This window comes from Vidua chalybeata, chromosome 13 (genome assembly GCF_026979565.1).
Source record: "Vidua chalybeata isolate OUT-0048 chromosome 13, bVidCha1 merged haplotype, whole genome shotgun sequence".
Classification (NCBI taxonomy): domain Eukaryota; kingdom Metazoa; phylum Chordata; class Aves; order Passeriformes; family Viduidae; genus Vidua; species Vidua chalybeata.
Genome location: NC_071542.1, coordinates 4,364,100 through 4,379,507, shown reverse-complemented (window position 1 = coordinate 4,379,507; position 15,408 = coordinate 4,364,100). Strand labels below are relative to the sequence as shown.

Sequence of the window (15,408 nt, the reverse complement as noted above, 5' to 3'; positions counted from 1 at the left end):
ATCTCCAGAGGAGGGAAATGGAGGTGTGTGGAAACTGGTTTTACAGACCTGTATCTGCCTTGGATTTCCCAGAAGCAACTTGCTTTAATTGGAATTGTGCAGATCCTTCAGCTGAAGATACTGGCATTGACTTAATGAAAAAATGTGCTACTGTCAACAAAAATTCCATACTAGCACATATGTACAGCTTGCCGAGGACAGCAACAACTTCAGCTCCATTTTTATCCTGCTTATATCTTATATCAATCATAGAAATGTCATTTGTGTCATCTTTCTTGTCTATCATTCTGGAAAATAAGTTCAATAAGAAACATCTCAAACATCGTAACACATAGATCTAGGAAAACAAAGATGCATAAATAGTGCCATTTTTTCTTCCCATGCCATTTATAAAGAAGAATTACTACATAAGCAAGCAGTCTTTCTTCCAGAAATAAGAGAGTAGAGGCTTTTCTAGCAGAAGAGTAATTTCATTTTAAGACTAGTGCGCTACACTTCTGAAAGTATGCATGCAGCACGTAACAATCACACTCAAATTTCATTGCATACAACTCTCTAGTTGAGGCTGGGTGCCCTCTATTCAGCTGTTCTACGGTTTACTGTAACATTCCAGCCTCCAAGATTTCTTTTTGTTTTGGATAACCTGAGAAATCAACATAAAAGAGTAGAAATTTTTGAACATTATTAAAATTATATTGTTCATCACTTAAGCAGAGTATTACAGGCCACAGCTGACAGCACTACTGAGTTTTATCAATTCTATGAGAAGCAAAGTATAGAACAAGGAAAAAGCCTTCCTCTTAGGTGGAGTGTTTTCATTTCTGATGCATTCAAACCTACCTTGCAGTCACATTCTGAATTCCTTCTCTGAGATCATCCAAGGTACATGCTTTGAGTTTAACAGTGATATCCATGGAGCCATCTGAGAACATCTCCCCTGCCGATGCCATGAGATGCAGCTGGAGCTCACCAAGGCGCAGTTTGTCACTATGCACCGAAAGCAGAGATTCCTACACAAGGACAGAGGGCAGGGTTAGTGATCACTGAACAAAGCAGTGAGACATTTCCCTTGCTACTAGCCATGTACATCATCATCCAGCTACTGAAGGATCTGATTAGCCTGTTGCTGTCATCAGTCCTCCACTCATACAAATGAGTTCAAGAAATTCACTGATAAAACAAAAAACCTGCTGGTTGCAGTGAAGTTGTTTCTGCACTACACTGCCAGCAGTTGCTCCGAATGCATCACTGAAGGATAATCCATTTGAATTTTAGATCCCTTACCAAAGGATCCCTCCACTCTCATCACACTAACTCATCTACAAGAGCACCTCAGCAACAAGTGGGAATTATATGACAGTTGAAATTAAATTAAAATCCCATTACAGTGTCCTTCTTCCCTGTGATGCTCATTGCACATCTTAAAAATTATAGACAAATAACATTCACTATACACAAAGACATATAAAGCAAGCACCTTCATATCTATACAAAGCAGACTTCATTAAGTCATAAAAACAGGACAACATTTCACATCTTTCTCTTCTGTTTTCAGCACAGACAGGATGCCTATGATTGCTCACACTCAGTGATATGCAAGAGGAAATTATGGGCCATATACAACTTGGATCTGCTTAATAATGCTAGAGGCACTAGCATTAGAACTAGCACTGTCTGAACTAACAATTCCTGCTTTTCAAATATTCATTTCTATTTTGGGTAACTGGAATCAAAGTTTGAATGACAAAATCAAATGCTGGGTGGTTTTGGTGGTTTAGTAATATTTTTAGTGTGACTTTCAGAAATGCACACACCTTCTTCTTCTTAAGGACACTGTCTGCCCAAGAAAGCTCAAAGCTCCATTAGGAAAGCATTACAAAACCAATGCAGCTCATATAACTTCATTTTTCTAACCCGAGTTCTGCTCATGTGAGAAACCTTAGCTGCCCACCCCACCTGTGTAATAAAAGCTTTGTCACAAACCTGAGTTGGGTCACTGTTGTAGAGAGTTACAGAAAGGGACTCAAAATTGAAGTCAAATTTAAGCAATGTATAACATTCCACAGAAGACTGAACTGCAGAAACACTTTTTTGTCCAGAATCAACAAGGACACCTGTCAGTGAAAAGAAGATATTTTTTACATTTATTTTGAACACTGAGCTTGCTTTTGATTTTGGGGTTTTTTGTTGTTGGTTGCCTTGTTTTTTTGGTTGGTTGGTTTAGTGTTTGAGGTTTTATAAATTAAGATAAGAAAATCACAAAAAGAGGGAAAGCTCTAAATCCAGAAGACTACTCAAAATAATTCACACTTTAAATTTTGTTCTATCTATTGCATACTAAAATTATCTAGCACAGAGTGGTTTAGAACTTTAAAAGAAGCTGTCATTAGTTTACTGAAGTTCTTTGCTCATTTCAATGAAGAACAACACAAAGTACCAAGTCTGCTCAAGGAGTCTGCACTACTCTTCCTTCCAGTTTCCATTCACAGTAAAGCAACTCAACTATTTGTTAAACAGCAACTTTTTGACATTGAGAATGTCAAGTTTGGGGAAAAAAGAGATTTTGACAAAATGATAACAATATTTCACCCAGAGACATGTACTGATTACACTGACACACTATTTGAATACAAATATCTTCCTTGATTGTTACAATTGTGCATTAACATTCTTGGGTTGGTGATTTGGCTTTTTTCTTTTTTAACCACATGCAGTTAGAAGAGTGATTGACATAAACTGAAGAATACCATCGTATGAGAAATTAAATACAAAAAACACATCACAAAAACTTCTGACCATCAGGAGCTCACACTCCATGTAAGTCCATACATTCTTATTTATAACTTCTCATGTATACAATATATTTGTAACAGTTAAAACAATTTGTAGTGCTTCAGAAAAATATGGTATTTGAACTTGAAAACAGGCCTCTGCCTACACATATTCAGCCTTTGAACTGAACATACCCTCAGAGCCACCAGATTCATGTGGAGCTTTCCCTTTTTTAGCTATCTGCATATCCTCAATATTCACTTGCACAGTATTTGGCTGGGAAGAAGCCCCTCCAACATTTTCAAGTAAAATTTTCATGATAACAGTTAGGTCATCTTCACTGAGTGCAATCTGTAAAGTGATAAAGCCACAAGTTCATTTTTGGCAACAACATTTCTTTCAACACAGTATGCAAGCATCGACGAGAAACAATGGGCTGCTTCCAGCAGAAACAAAGTCGATAGTCACAATTATCCTCTCCAAAATAATCTAAATTATTTGGCCATTTCTCCTATATAATTTTTTATTTGTTATAAACAGGAGTTACAAGAAGAAATGACAGTCCATATGATAAACACTTTCCAGATTTGTAAAGGATCTTTACCTATTAAAAATATGGGTAATTGATAAACATAAGCACTTCTCAACAATTCAGTAATCCAAAAACATGACCAGAAAACATTAAAGTCATGATTTGCATTGTATACACTAAAGCAACTGCCATTCAGTAGGCCTTCAAAGATTTAATGAGTAAGTATCCAATCATAACATTACAGAATCACAAAAAAGCAAGCAGTACTAAGTGACAAGATGCAGTTACTTAGCCCATAGTACACAGTGTATAAATATTTTTCCTACATTTGATTAATTTTGCTGGTACTCCTTTAAATCTCTTATTTCTCTGTGCTTCACCAATATGACATTTGGCCTCAGCACAGATACAGGAATGAAAAAGTAAAAGGGGCCAGGAACAAGGAAAAGGTGTCCTAGTTTGGTTTTACCCATTAAAATCCATATAGTTAATGCAAGAAAATAAAAACAGAGCCCTCCCTCTGAAAGATAATTTTAAATTGTTGTGTATTAGAGATAACCTTTTCATTCTTAGTACGTCTACTAAGTATTCAAATAACCTGAATGCTACAGATTAAACAATTGGAATTGTCAAATTTTATTTTTAAATGGTAACTCAACAAATAACCTCAAAGATTTTACTGCCTGTTGAGTCCATGTATAGCTCCAACAGACCTCCAGCCACATTTTATTCCATTTGCATGCAGCTACACCAAAACTATTCTTTATACAGTATCAAAATTCTAACAAATCTATAAACTGGATTATCCAACTGGAAGTCTTTCAACATACTGTAAAGGACAAAAAATGAAATGAGTTTACAAGCTCCTTAACTAAGCTGAGGACTATTCTAAGAATCTGTGTAACTTTTGATATAGTTTTAATTACTCATGATATTACCTGCATTGGTTTTAGGTCTCCTTTGATACCTATTGTTGGGCTTTTATGATACCATGTTGCTGCTAAATTTCTCTGGACCAGTAAAGTCAAACTCACAGGACGCAGAATTTCAGAATCTGGTTGTGAATCTGTGGATATAATGCACCTAAAAAAAGACAATGGAAGTAACAGAGGAAAAATGTTGACTAACTGCAGAAGACCAAATAATATCATATTAATCTAGCAAAATTACAGGCATAATTAATTTAAGAATAAGCTCATATGCACATACACTGACATATGCACTCCACATGAATTCAAGTTACTGTGCTATAATTCCTTTCTTTCCAAGAAGGTTTAGAGATTGTAGACTTGTGATTCTATCTAAAAGCACTCCTAAACTTAGCTTGGCAAGGTTTTATACTTGGTTTTACTATGTTCTCATTGCCTACCACGTTAAAATAAGAGAAAAATGCTGCATACAGAACATGGACACCTTTCCTTTACAAAGACACTTCAACTCAGGAAAAAGCTTCATGTTTACCTTGATAATTTCAAGTGAGTCAGCTGCACATCCATGTTGTCAATGACTGGAGGAAGAGGAGATTCATCTGAAGACACCAGCTTGAATTCATTCTGGACTCTGATTAAGCCAAGATCAGCTACCAAAGCGTTAGGGGAAACTGAAGATTCAGGGACAACTATGACTGGAGCTTTCAAGTTGACATCCATTAGGAGGCGGAAGCTCTTTTTAGCAAAGTCCTTCATGCTGGAAGCAGCCATTTCTGCTGCCTGCACAGTGACTGCAGTCAGGGCTTCCTGTGCTGCTTGGAAATTGTTTAGGAAGTTCTATTCATAGGTAGGGAAAAAAGGAAAAAGTTCCATGAAAGCAAATAAGCTTTTCAAAAAAAGGCAAGCTCCAGGCAAAATGTAAATTTAAGAAAAATTAACACCTTTGCTATAAATATGAAATTCCTAATTCAACCACACTCAGTTCAAAAGAGAAAGATGTTGAGATCATGAATAAGCTTACATATTATTTAACTGTGTAATTTTTAAGATATTGTTAAAGATATCAGCTGTATTCATAACTACTTCTGTCATCATTCTCCTTGGCAATCTTCTCTAAAGCAGTGCAACTTAAGTGGTAACTCTTCAGCAAAATATTTCTATGTGCTTGCACATCAGCTCACCACCAGGTACAGGTCAAAAAGAGCTGATTGCATTTTATCTCATTAAAAAGAAATTTTAATGTCAAGAAAAGAACTTAAACTAATGTCTTACCAAGAGAGACATAAAGAACTTATGTAGGTAAATTATTTGGATGCAGCCCACTTTCAGAGACATTTTACCATCCACCCTTGACATATCAGCATAGGCTTCCCCTGCAGTGGCATCCGGATAAAGTGACATGTGAAATCTAAACACTTCATCTCCCATTATGGAGACAGCCTAGAAGATCAAGTCCACATGGTTAGTACCACCAGGTATTTCCGAAACAAAAAATATTTCCCCAAGAAGATCAATGGCAACCTATGAGCAGTACTTGGACACATGGTAGGCACAAAACAGAAATCACCTATTTTTTAGTACATGCCTCTTCTCACTTGCTTATCTATAGCCCATTTTATATTTAACCCCAGCTATTCAAAATTAAATATACCAGTGCAAACGTAATTAAAAAGAACTAAACATTAAATGGAAGAATTTTTTGCTTCTCTGAGGGGAAGGAAATTAACCAATAAATTTTGCTTAGTATTACATCGTACATTGCATTCTATTACACAGCAAATCAAACTACAGTGCTGTCACTAAATCACTTGAAAAACTGTGTCTCTTCAGCTGTTTACAATCTGCTCAACACATTACCTTTTTATGGATTGTTTTTGGATCAATATTTGTAATTACAATGTCCTCAAGTCTGGAGAACACTTTAATCTTTTTAGGCTTCATAGCCACAGATGCATCCATTCCTGAATGAAATAAAAGAAAGAAGGAAATAAATGGACTTCAACAAATTTCTAAGTAAACACTTCTGCTAAAAAGCAAACAAACCGACCCCCAGAATTATTTACTACTGAATATAAAGACTAATAACAGCTTAGAATCCAGCCTCCTGCTATGTAACAATGAATGCTAAGCCTGAGAGAGAAGTCAGGGCCTTACTGCACATGACAAAGTTGCCAACATAACTTGATTCTAAGAGTAGAATACAATTCCCCAACACTATCTAGGATCTAGCTATTAAAAAGCAGCAGTCAGTGTTATCTAAAACATAGTGCCTTCACTTCTTTTAATTTTACTACACTTCAAAATTGTCTTTGTTTTCTTAGTCAAACATTTTTTTCCTTGCAGACCATTTCATACAATCAAAATATATTTAAACATATGTTAGAGACATCTGCAGTGCACACACTGGCCTTTTAGAAGTGAATGGAGGAAAACAGCCTACTTCTGCCTACAGCCAGCTTCATCTAATATTAAAATAAAAAACACCTCACCTTGTATTCTAATGTCTGCAATTCTACAAGTCTGATCACACACTGTAATACTGAATGCATTTAGCTTTGCAGTGAGTTTTAATTCAGAGACATCATCATGGGCTGCATCACCAGACACTGGATAGGAAACACAAGAGACACACAAGGAGTTCAAATATTACAAGCCCACTGTTTAAAACAAATATTAGACTAGTAGTTTTGTAAATATATGAACTATTCAAAAGCAACCTGCAGTCATTGCCTAAAAGATATGATAATCTTTAGTCAAAATGTGAAAAAAGTCATTTATTAACAGTTTCCTTCAGGCACACAGTCACCAACCAACACAGGCAAAAAGCCATCAAAATGATGTCATTTCTCCTCATTAATACCTAGTTTTCATGCATTAGTTGCTGAATGCAGTATACACTACATTATTTGAAACACTGTCTCATCACATGAGAAATGCTCCTCTCTGTGTCAAACAGCAAAGCCAATTTAGGCATATTAGCTGCAGCAACACTGTACAAACACAAAATGTAACAGCCACTGGACTCAATCCCAATAGTTTTAAGATTAGAAAACCTTGAATTTCACAAACAACATTATAAGCACAAGAATCAACAACACAGGACCTCACAAAATATTCAGGAGCTTCCATGCAAAAAGTCTCACTATTTTAAGGTTACTAAGACCCATACTTAAAATAAACACACCACCCCTTCAGTTCAGAATTTCTCTTTTCTTCCCCAGAGCAATATTTCTTTTCAGTAATGTAAGCACTCTTTAAAGCCTTCAGATTGCAAAGCTACATGGTTGCGACACTAAACTTTTGGAAAGGCTGCACACTGCAACATCATTTATTCAGCTTTCATTATAAAAATCAGACCACCACCCAGGGCAAAGTGATATTGAGTAAGGAGAAGTTGTAAGATTAAGCAACAGGAAAAATGTCTGCTGGGTTTTTTTAATAAGATTATTTTCTCCCCATTTACAGTTGTGTATGCTTTGTTTTCCACCAAATAGACTGCAGTGCTGTCATTGGAAATAATATCCTTTGAAACTGCAGGTGAGATACCATTAAACAACAGAAGTACAGCCTGTCTAATATGACACTACCTGGTCTAAGAGTACTTCCTTTTTCCTGTTCTTTCATTTGAGGCTTGTGGTCTGATGATTTATCAGTACTGGGAAGACCACCTGATGGAACACTGAAGGTGAGGAAACTCATGATGGAAAGCAAAGCCTCTGTGTGAAGTACTATATCCAAACACGAAAAGATGACCTAAAACCAAGGCAAGGAGACAAAGTCATATTGTGACTGAGTAGCAGTTTATACCCTAACAACTCAGAGTTGCTGTCATAGAATCAAGGAAAAAAGCCTCTTGCTCAATTTCACAAGTATTTGACTCTTCTATCTCCATCCCCTTCAACTTTACAAGCTCCAGAAAAGATGAAGGACCTAGGGAAGGGAAACTTAAAACAGCTACAGAGGAACTGTTGGCCAATCTAAAAATTGATGCCTCATGTGGTCATGCCTCTTCAGGACACTCTCTTTAGTTCTGCTGCATTTCATTTCATTGCATTTCATTCAGCACTTTGATTGACAACTTCAGAACCACGTGTGAAGTTGTTTTAGGAGATATGGTACAACAACAGCAAAAAAAACCCCTAAGATTCAAAATTTGCAATCAGAACAGGGAGTATGTGAGCAGCAACTACTCCTGCCAGTCTTACTTAGTGAAACCCAGCACCAGCCACTGGTTTCACATAAGGCCTTCAAGAAGCAGCTTGACCCACCACTACTGTTTTCAAGGAAACATTTTAAAAGCAGAATGACATGCTTATTTCAGAAGTCACTGAAGCCATGGAAAATCACTCATTAATAGCTGCTTTCAGGAGAAGTAAAAGGACTAATTGCACTCAAGACCCCTGAGAATGCTACTTGGACATTCCAGCTCACATCTCAATTTCACTGTTACAAGCTCAGAAACACAAGGCTGTGGTTTACCTCTCTGCCAAGTGTATCACTCCAGAAACAAATCACATGCCAAAGGTCTCAGTTAAAATTCATAAGGACATTTTTCTAACTAGCAAAAAATGCATAGTTTTTAATTTTAAAGAATTATTACAATAAATACTTCAGTAAAAAAAAATCCTTTTTTCTATCTGGATTTGTCTTTGAAGCAGTTAAATATAAAGCAGTAGGTTTTAATAATGAGAGTCAGGCTTTGGTTTTGGGGTTGGTTTTGTTCCCTTTTTTTCCTCTTCAATGAGAAGAAGAAAGAGAGAAACTAACACTGCTGCTATGATTTGAAAAACTTTGAAAAACAAAATTAAGTACATCCAGTACTTACATTGATGCTTTGCTTGGTGCTTTGGTAAGTAGTAACGAAGTCTGATCCATCAGGATCAGCCTAAAGGGGAAAAAAAAAAGAAAAGGGACACGGTGAGTCTCTACTGAATTAGCCAATAATTAATAATAATTATGAATCATTTTATTAACTGAATTATTTGAATTTAGCCCACACACAAGGATTATTCCAATTGCAAAAGAAAATATAGGAAAGTGATGAAGTCTGAACAAACAAGATCTTCAAATAATGCACAAGCAAGATAACCAGAATGCTTTACTCACAATGCTCTGCTCACAGACATTTCATAGCACATATTTTGTGAAAATTCAACTGGCTAGTGACAAAACTTTGTCTCATCTAGAATCTATTTAAACTGGATCAATTTATCCTTAATATTTTGCCAGTACAAATTCATCTATTTTTCACTATGTAAATGATGCCATTCCAGATAAGAGTATTCAGGAACCCACTGGTTCTACATCCTATCAGATTCCCAAATATTCATGCCATTTTTAAAGGCTTTTTTAAGCTACCAACATATCACTCTTCAAATGCCAGTTTTATCATCTGTAGATTATCACTCTCCACTTGCACAGGGAAAGGGCATCACACCTCTTAAGTTTCACACAGGTACTCATTTGTGCTGTACACGCAGATCACAAACAAATATTTGTCTTGCCAGTGATTTCAGTAATAACACTGGGTAATAACGTTGACTTATGAAGCAAGAGCTATATGGAAGCAGTGGAGAATTAAATGAAATGTTAAACTGAAAAAAAGGTATCTGGGAGAAAGCCTGTGTAAGTTTTAGATACAAATCTACAGGCTAAGTATGGAAGCCTTACTTTACTCCCCATGTAATTTTACTGAAAATGTATTGAAACCTTAATATATTCCATTTTCAAAAGATGTTCATCTGTCTCACTTGAGGAATTAAGAATGCATAGAGGATCTCCTTTTGAGTCTGCAAACAAAGAAATAAAAATGTGAAGTGTTTCCACTCAAGCTTTACTCCACCTATGCAATGTCTCCATGCTAATTCTCTGTTACATACTATTTAGATACTATTCTTGCTGAAATAGTGAAAGTCAACAGCTATTTTAACTGAGAAGTTACACATGAAGCATTATTTTGTGAAATGCTATAGTCACTTCATTTTATATTAAACTAGTAAAACTTATCTTTTTCTTGAAACAATATTTAAAATTGAAAGTTCTTTGCATTCCTACCTTAATGTTTTCACACTCTACTTTGGATAAACGGCTATTTCAGTTATCACTTCACTGTCAGTTTGAATTGTTACTTGACTAACCAAAGAAGCACTTGCATTTCCAGTGCTGCCAGAACAGGTCATAAAGCACAGAATCAGAAGCTCATCATAACTCACTGAACAGGTGGAATACTTCTCAGGAGCACCATTCTTGCTCAAATACATTAACTCCAGCAATGGCAGCAAAACTTGGTATCAGGTAAAACAGATTCATTCTATCTAAATTACCCCTTCCCCCCCACCATTATTGGTTACTATATGTTATCCTCTGTCTATAAATCCAGTTGCACACACTCTGCTGACTGTGTCAGTTCCTTAGAAGACTTACCATTTATTTCAGTGCATCTCATTGTAATTTTTTTCAGATATGCAGCTGCAGCCAATTCATGATTTCTAATTTTGGTTTTGGTCCCAAGCTGTAGCACAGTTAGAATATGTAACGGATATCTCTCCTTCTGAACCTGCTTCATCAAGGTTATTACAACCTTGAATATGGAAAGGGAAATAAGTTCAATATTTCAGTGAAGTTGTTCAGACATGCCTGGCAGTTATAAACAGGCTAAATGTGAAACATAATATTAATCTAGACATTTTGCATTTTTATAAACAGACCCTACAGGACCAATTTGCTAAAGATTTCCCCTGGCCCCTGCTCTGTTCCTCCTGTTTGTTTTCTTTTAGCTGCCAAGTCAAACTGCTAAAATGGACTTTATAGCCCACTACTTCTAAGAAACAGATGAGTACTGGGTTCAGATTGAATAAGTTGTACAGATGGATACATACCTCTTTGATTTCAAAATTAAGTAGCATATTGATTACATCTTCATTTAACGTTATTTTTCTCTTTTCAGACAGCATTCCTTCTGAAACACTCTTATCCTGTATCAAAACTGATCTCTCCAGTTCTTTCATTTTACCTGGAACATTCAATATATTGCTTAACTTTTGAAACTGCCACCATTTGTTTAGCTCAAGAAACACATCCCATTATTTTATTCATATAGATGAATTATATTCACCTAAGATAAGTCAGTAACATTTCCATAAGCAGAGCCTTTAACTTCAGAGCATGAAAAGGAAATAGAAACGTGTCCTGGCAACAAGATGACTCTGACATCTCAATATCTTGCTAGTTCCTTGACAACTTAACTAACACAATTATCAAATTTTATCTTCTAATAATTCCTATTTTTTGAAGCATCAAAGTATGAACACTGTCCTTGCAAAATTAAAAAGAAGAGTTTATCAATTAGACTCAGCTTATTACCATACTCTCAGATCTAAACTTTTTTTCCAGATAATAAATGCTTTTCCTTACTCCTGAAAGCAAACACACTTAGTATTAATGATGAATTCCACCTCTGACCTTCCTTTTGCAGTACTGATTTTGCATCCTTTTGAGTTTCTTCTGCTTCACCCAGGTTTTCCGTCAACACTTTGAGACAGACATTCAAATCCTCTTGACTTAACACAACCTAAAAAGTTTTGCAGATCACAATTCTCAGGAAAAACACATTGTTCCTTGAACTTATCACCTGCTAACAGAGCAGAACAATGTTTCCTGGCAAGAAGAGTGCTTATTTACAGCTAATTTGCCAGCAGAATCATCCCTTCAATAAAAAAATTAAATTCTCCCCACCACTTATTGTAAAATAATGGTTTTGACCTCCAGTGCTGTATCAATATACATTGCAGCATTTAATGTACCTATGCTTTTAACACATTCCTGAAAATGACATGCCCTTTCATGATATTTTCATTTCAGTTTCACCCAAGATGTCCCTGATACTTTCTTTCACAGTACATAAAATGCCACAAAAAACAAGTATCCCACTCAAGGGTGATGGGAAAGTAGGAAGCAAATGTTTGCATTAATTTAAACTCCTCTCAAGAAGAATCAGTTTCTAAAGAAGACAAACCAAAACACATCAAAGAATTCTTGCTCAGAGAACTGGTCACAAAACCATTTATGTGATCCTTTCAAACCACTACATTCATCTAGGCAGGGTTAAATCCATTGCTGAAATCCACTCCACACCTACTGAAAATTTGCAGCTTGTTGCCCCTTTGTGCCCAGAAATAACATTAAGGGTTGCTCTCAAACTAAGTATTACCACCACCTTCTCACAAGACTTACATTCATTGTATCCAGATACCCTGTGACCTCCACCACTGGTAACTTGTGAAACCAAGCTGCAGAGAGATTTCGTTTCACAGAAAGGCTTAAATTAATAGGGTGAAGTATCTGAATATCTGGATGTGATAAATCTGTCTCCAAAGTGATCCTTGAAACACAGAAAGGAAAGAAAAAAAAAACAGTTGGGAAGTTGGAAGTCACAGGTTAGATTTTTGAAAATCTTAAAATCTCAAATGTAGCACCACTTTCCTAAGCAGAACAGTTTCTGATTTTATTATTGATCTAACTGCTCTAAGATAAAAGGTATTTTACTACCAAATATTTAACACTAGCACCAACCATGGTTTCTAGGCAAGAACATTAATGTTCTACAGAGTATTAGTCACCCTACCTCGATAGTTTCAGCTTTGTCAGCTGCACATCCATTTTGTCAATGACTGGAGGGAGTGAACTGTCTTCTGAGGACACCAAGACAAACTGATTCTGAACCTTTATCAAACCAAGATCTATTACTACTGCATTGGGGGAAATGGAGGACTGGGGGATAACTATAACTGGTGCTTTCAAGTGAATGTCCATTGCAAGCCGAAAACTCCTTTGGGCCAGGTCTTTCACACTGGTAGCAGCCTTTTCTGCAGCCTGGACTGCAGCACTCAGTGTCTCCTTGGCTGTCTGGAAGTTGTTCAAGAAGGTCTAGAAAAGCAGTTTAAGAGAAAGGAGAAATGTCTGTTAACAGTTTTTACTCTAGGTTATTTTCTCATTTTACATCATCAGCCACCTGATGGCTGATGCTGCCTACTCTGTTGAATTTTCCAGAGGAAAAGACAACTGAGCACCTTCTGTCATGACCTCTAATGGAGGGTCAAAGAAGTACTAACCAGTACAATCCAATTATTCTAAATTCATCTCTATTTTTATTTCTTTCCTTAGCTGCAAGACTCCTTAGCTCATTAGCTTTTAGGGACACAATTTTGAAAGCCCCTCTTGCCCTCCCTGAATACTACTGAATTCCTATTAAAGAACCTATTGAATGAGAGAAAGCCCACTGGTGCTTTATTGAAAAAGCTACCATTAGGGTACTCAAACACACTGATATTTACAGTGGTTAATTTGCAGGCATCATGACACCTACCTTGCAGAAAGATTTGCCTCTAGTGTTAGCTCTGATATGTTTGCAATGAACTCTGAATTTTGCTAGGGTGGAAAGGGCAGCAAACATAAAACCCCCAAACTGCCTCAACAGCACCAAGTTCTTCTCTATTTCTAAAACTGGGAGTGGGAAGTGACCCAATTGAAATTTAAATCAGTTACCAAAATTTTTAATAGTACACAGGGAAAATTAAACCCATCTCTTCTCTTCTATAAACTGAAGCTTAACACTTGTACTGAGAGCACAGCCCAGAAGACTAATCTGAGAATGCTGCAGAAACATACAAAGGGAAATAAGACTTACTAGGAGAGACATGAGAAATTTGTGAAGGTACACCAGCTGGATGCAGCCCACTTTCAAACATACAGTACCATCCACTTTTGACATGTCAGTGTAGGCTTCTCCCTCAGTAGCATGAGGATTTAATGTCAGATTGAAACTGAAAACTTCATCTCCCACTATAGACACAGCCTAGAAAGAGAGAAACAGCACCCACCAGCCATCAGCAGCTTCTACAAAGGTAATAACACAAAGAACTAAAGATACCATCAGCCTATCAGATTACAAGCTAGATTACTAGTTTTACTAATCCTTTCAAACATCCATTCTTGTCATATGAAAATTATTCTTTATGATGTATCTTATTTGAAAATACTTATTCATGACAAATCAAATACTTTTAGAAGAGTGGAATGTGTAATACATTTCACTTTTATACACATCAAACTAACCAAAAATCAAGTAAAAGTTAAAATCTCATAGTTGAGTACTTTTTTATGAAGGGTCCTTGGATCAACATCTGTGACAACTATGTCCTTAAGTCGGGCAAAGAACACAGTGTGGCTTGGCTGAAGGCAAAGAGATGAGTCAAGACCTGCAAAGTACAAAAATAGAAACAGAGTCTTGCACAGCAGAAGTAACAGTTATTTTCAGGGTGAGGATGCCAGCAGAGGAAATGAGGAAAAGTCACTAAGTTACTTTAAGAATGACTGTACTACAGCTTCAACCAAAACAAAACAGAAATACTCCTAATACAAATACTCTTTCAATATCTATCATGTCTGGAAATAACTGAGCTACTATTCATAGAAAAATACTCAATCATCCACTTATTAATATGAAGCTATTGAGTGAATGCATTGAGATTTTCTATCAGGAAAGATGTTACTATACTGAACTATTTTAATCCAATATTTTTGCATACATAATCTTGTGTGGCTACATTATATGATTTAGAGATGGGTACAAGTAAAAGACTTTATGGACTACACTACTAATTTTAGATATCACACATTCTTAAGTAATCGTAAGAGAGTGTTACCAACTATGAGGATGGCAGTTAAAGCCAGACAGAAGTGAAACTCCCCCACAGAATTATTGGTAGCCCTTCCAAGGGGCAAAACCAATCAAGAAAACAAAACCAAAACAAGGAACCCAAACAAACCCCTAGGGTTAAAAACTAAAGAAAACATTTTGAAGGGGTTTTCTTATCCTACATAATTATTTATCCTAAATACCTTTACAGTATACCATAAAAATATCCAACACTTAGTACAACATGAAAAGTCACCCACAATCAAGCTCCCTCCAAGGATGAACCTAATTATTTAAGTAATAACACAGCACATCTTTCTAGCTGGAGGCCAAAACATTATGACAGACTTGAAGGTTGACTTTGAAAATGAGACAAGCCATTCTTGCACAGATAACAATAAATAAACAAATAAATAAAAACAGATGCTGCATATTTACACCTTTTTTTTAGTCCAATGATTAGCAATTGCTTTGAAACT

The 15,408-nt window shown here is 36.2% G+C and overlaps 1 protein-coding gene across 1 annotated transcript in view; it reads right to left on the bottom strand.

Moving 5' to 3' along the window:
• VPS13C (vacuolar protein sorting 13 homolog C) overlaps window positions 1-15,408 on the bottom strand; it is a 74,762-nt gene that overhangs the window by 32,628 nt on the left and 26,726 nt on the right. The window contains exons 33-51 of the mRNA XM_053954915.1: window positions 14,386-14,489; window positions 13,919-14,086; window positions 12,857-13,158; window positions 12,466-12,613; window positions 11,695-11,803; window positions 11,112-11,245; window positions 10,657-10,813; window positions 9,943-10,022; window positions 9,059-9,118; window positions 7,821-7,986; window positions 6,723-6,839; window positions 6,091-6,194; window positions 5,506-5,673; window positions 4,766-5,070; window positions 4,243-4,387; window positions 2,950-3,123; window positions 1,984-2,070; window positions 841-1,010; window positions 49-287 (exon numbers count right to left, since the gene is read on the bottom strand). Coding sequence (XP_053810890.1) covers window positions 49-287; window positions 841-1,010; window positions 1,984-2,070; window positions 2,950-3,123; window positions 4,243-4,387; window positions 4,766-5,070; window positions 5,506-5,673; window positions 6,091-6,194; window positions 6,723-6,839; window positions 7,821-7,986; window positions 9,059-9,118; window positions 9,943-10,022; window positions 10,657-10,813; window positions 11,112-11,245; window positions 11,695-11,803; window positions 12,466-12,613; window positions 12,857-13,158; window positions 13,919-14,086; window positions 14,386-14,489 — 2,937 coding nt within the window. The remainder of the gene's footprint in view (window positions 1-48; window positions 288-840; window positions 1,011-1,983; window positions 2,071-2,949; window positions 3,124-4,242; window positions 4,388-4,765; window positions 5,071-5,505; window positions 5,674-6,090; window positions 6,195-6,722; window positions 6,840-7,820; window positions 7,987-9,058; window positions 9,119-9,942; window positions 10,023-10,656; window positions 10,814-11,111; window positions 11,246-11,694; window positions 11,804-12,465; window positions 12,614-12,856; window positions 13,159-13,918; window positions 14,087-14,385; window positions 14,490-15,408) is intronic.